This window comes from Neltuma alba, unplaced genomic scaffold (assembly GCF_004799145.2).
Source record: "Neltuma alba isolate B1F8T4 unplaced genomic scaffold, ASM479914v2 tig00011178_pilon, whole genome shotgun sequence".
Taxonomy (NCBI): domain Eukaryota; kingdom Viridiplantae; phylum Streptophyta; class Magnoliopsida; order Fabales; family Fabaceae; genus Neltuma; species Neltuma alba.
Window position 1 is genome coordinate 67,261 of NW_021635905.1, and position 3,138 is coordinate 70,398.

Here is a 3,138-nt window from a genome sequence, read left to right on the forward strand (position 1 = left end):
TAAACAAGTATGAGATTTATATGGTCTCTATTGCGATTTGACTGAACAAGTCCTGCATTTTAATGCTTTCTCTACTCATGACATGGTTTTATGTTATCTCTAGTTATCTACTGTTGAGAATGGCAAACGCGCCCTTGTGACTCTTAGTATATTATATATACTAGAGTTTATTTATCTTGTTTATTTTGCTATATTTTATCATTTATCTAGCAGTATTCAATTTAAATCTATGTAGTTAGATGTACAGATTTGCTTGAGAGAATCCATTATGTCGATCTTTCTAAACCTACAGACTTATAACCTAGGTTCTGATTGAGAATAATATGAACCAGAGAAGTTCCTTACGGTATTTTCACCCAATCTTCATCTACAATAATTTCTACGTTGTTCTTGATATATTTTGTGCATTTGAAATATTACTATTTAGAGGGAGAAAATGAAATTGGATCCAGGGATATTATGATATTGGAGTTTCGGTGAAGCTGTACCCAGTTTCTTCTTTTCTATATCTATTTCTCTAAAAAATTACAAAGTCTTTAAAAAATTACAAAAAATTTGTTTTCTTCCCCGTGACAACCACAGATGTTCAGAAACTTAAATTCAGTCAATCCATGTGTATTTCTATTTGGAGCTTGTGTTTTCTTCTCGGATTCAAGTTATTTTATCTATTACAATAATTTCTGTTCAACTACATTGATCATTTAATTCATTCTTTGTCTTGTACACGACTGATTTTGTTTTTGATTCTTTATGGTCACAAGCATTCACCCCTGTTATCTCTTCACTTCCTTTTCCAGGTTTCCATTCTTTTACCATAACTTATCAAGATATGCCCTTCTCAGTTAATTATCGATTGCTATTATGTTTAGCCCGACTCAAAAACTATAAATTCTCTATCCAAAAAGTTGGTCTGGCTTCTGTCGCCGATGCACTTTATAGTCATCTGCATAACAATAGTTGCAGCGTGGAGAAGTCATTATCCATGGAAAATGCCAAACTAGATGCTCAATGTGTTGCCCAAGTCTTAGATAGATGCTTTCCTACGCAGCCTCATTTGGGTATTAGATTTTTCATTTGGGCTGGACTGCAGTCTGGATACAAGCATAGTGCTTACATGTACAAGAAAGCATCAGTTGCTATTAATCGAAATCCACAGGTCATATTGGATGTGATACTTTCATATGAATCTGAGGGGTATTTTGTTACCACTAAGATATTTAAGGAGGTTTTGAGACTTTGTAAAGAAGCTCAGCATGCTGACACGGTTAATGTAGCTTTATGGCTATTAAGAAAAATGGAAGAATTAAATTTGTGTGCTGACACTACCGTGTTCAATATTGTGATAAGTTTGTGTTGTAAGGCAGGTGATATAAAGACGGCAGAAAACTTGATTAAAGAGATGAGTTGTAAGAATCTCTATCCTGATATGATTACATATATGACAATGATTCAGGGTTTCTGTAAGGCGGGTCAGTTGGAGAGTGCATATTCTATGCTCAAGGATATGAAGTTACATGGATGTTCACCCAATTCTGTGGTTTACACAGCCCTTCTAAACGGATTTTGTGGCTATGGATCTATGGAAAGGGCAATGGAACTTTGGGAGGAAATGAAGGAAGAAGGTGGGGATTGTAGTCCAAATGTTGTTACTTATACATCTCTTATTCAGAGTTTCTCTAAGAAGGGCAAGTGGAAAGAAGCATTGCAAATTTTAGATAGAATGAGAGATTTGGGGTGTTCTGCAAACCATGTAACAGTTAGTAAATTGATTGACAGCCTTTGCAGTGAGGGTCGGGTTGAAGAGGCATACAGGTTATGTGACAAAGTTAGGGAACATGAAGTATCATATGAAGATTGCTATAATTCACTTGTGATAGCTTTGATGAGGACAGAAAATTTTGAAGAAGCAGAGAGACTCTTCAGAGTAATGGTTGCTGGTTCACTTAAACCAGATAGCTTGGCTTGTAGCCTTGTGTTAAAAGAGCTCTGTTCGAAGGGCCGTGTGCTGGATGGGTTCTTGTGGCTTGAAGAGATTGTAAATGCAGGATGCATCATAACCATTGACTCTGATATTTATTGTGTTCTTTTAGTTGGTCTCTATGAGCAAAGCCACTTGATAGAGGCCAAAAAGCTTGCGGAAATCATGCTCAAGAAATCTATTGTGCCGAGAGCTCCTTACAATAAAGGGGTAATTGAAATTCTAAGAAATTCTGGCTAGGAGGATCTTGTTGAGGGATTAACTGAAACGCACAACGGTCCTTGATGATTAGTTTTTGAAGCTCCCATGTTATTTGTGATAATAGATGTCCTTGTGTATTGGAGACCACCTCCTTAGAGTTCTTCGAATGGTATAATTGTATTCTAAAAGATCTTCGTCATGGCTCCCCACCGCCTCCGTAGCCCCCTCAGAAATCAAACTGATTCACGCCCAGGGTAATTGTTTCTCTTTTCCTAATATATATAAACAGAAGCACACATAATAATGCATATGAGACTCGTTAGTTTTACACTTGTATCTTTATACTCCCTCCCATCCTTTTCATAAATCCAAATTTTTGAATTGTTTTTTTTTTTTCAAAAGATCTAGTTTGGAATTGTCTGGGCATCAAATAATTTTACTCCTAATTAATTGCAATATTTTTTCTCATATATTCTTTTTCATTTTTTTCTCACTTTCTTTCTCTCATTTACTCTCTTATATATAAGAGCATATTTATTACAAAAAAAGGTATATATCTTGCATTTTATTGCTTTTACCTAACATTAATAGATTTTTTTAACCACGCAATTTGGTTAATTTGATTTTTATTAAAAGGCTTAGAGGTAGTATTTTACAGAATATAATCAGTGTGTGTATAGAAGTTTAGAAGTGTCTTCTGCATTTTCCGTTGGGACAAGGTTTCATTTTGCCCCGGAAGGAGCTGTGAGTATTTAGAAGGTTTTTTTAGAGCAATATCGTTCGGAAAGTGTTAAAAACGTAACAACGTCACCCTATCGTCATCTATGGTTAAGTTAGACTGTGAAATGTTCTTTTTTGACCCATTTGTACAAAGTTAGAAAGCTGACTTGCCCCGGGGGGAGGGGGGTAATAAAATTTCTGAGTTTTTTAGGAGCAACGAAATTTAAGTGGCTATATTG

General features: G+C 35.5%; 1 protein-coding gene across 1 annotated transcript; it reads left to right on the forward strand.

The window, feature by feature from the left end:
• Positions 1-618: 618 nt before the first annotated feature.
• On the forward strand, positions 619-2,489 carry LOC114762032 (pentatricopeptide repeat-containing protein At5g47360-like). Its single transcript, XM_028951483.1, has one exon. It carries the CDS (start codon positions 830-832, stop codon positions 2,216-2,218), a length of 1,389 nt encoding a protein of 462 aa, XP_028807316.1. The 5' UTR covers positions 619-829; the 3' UTR covers positions 2,219-2,489.
• Positions 2,490-3,138: the final 649 nt, after the last annotated feature.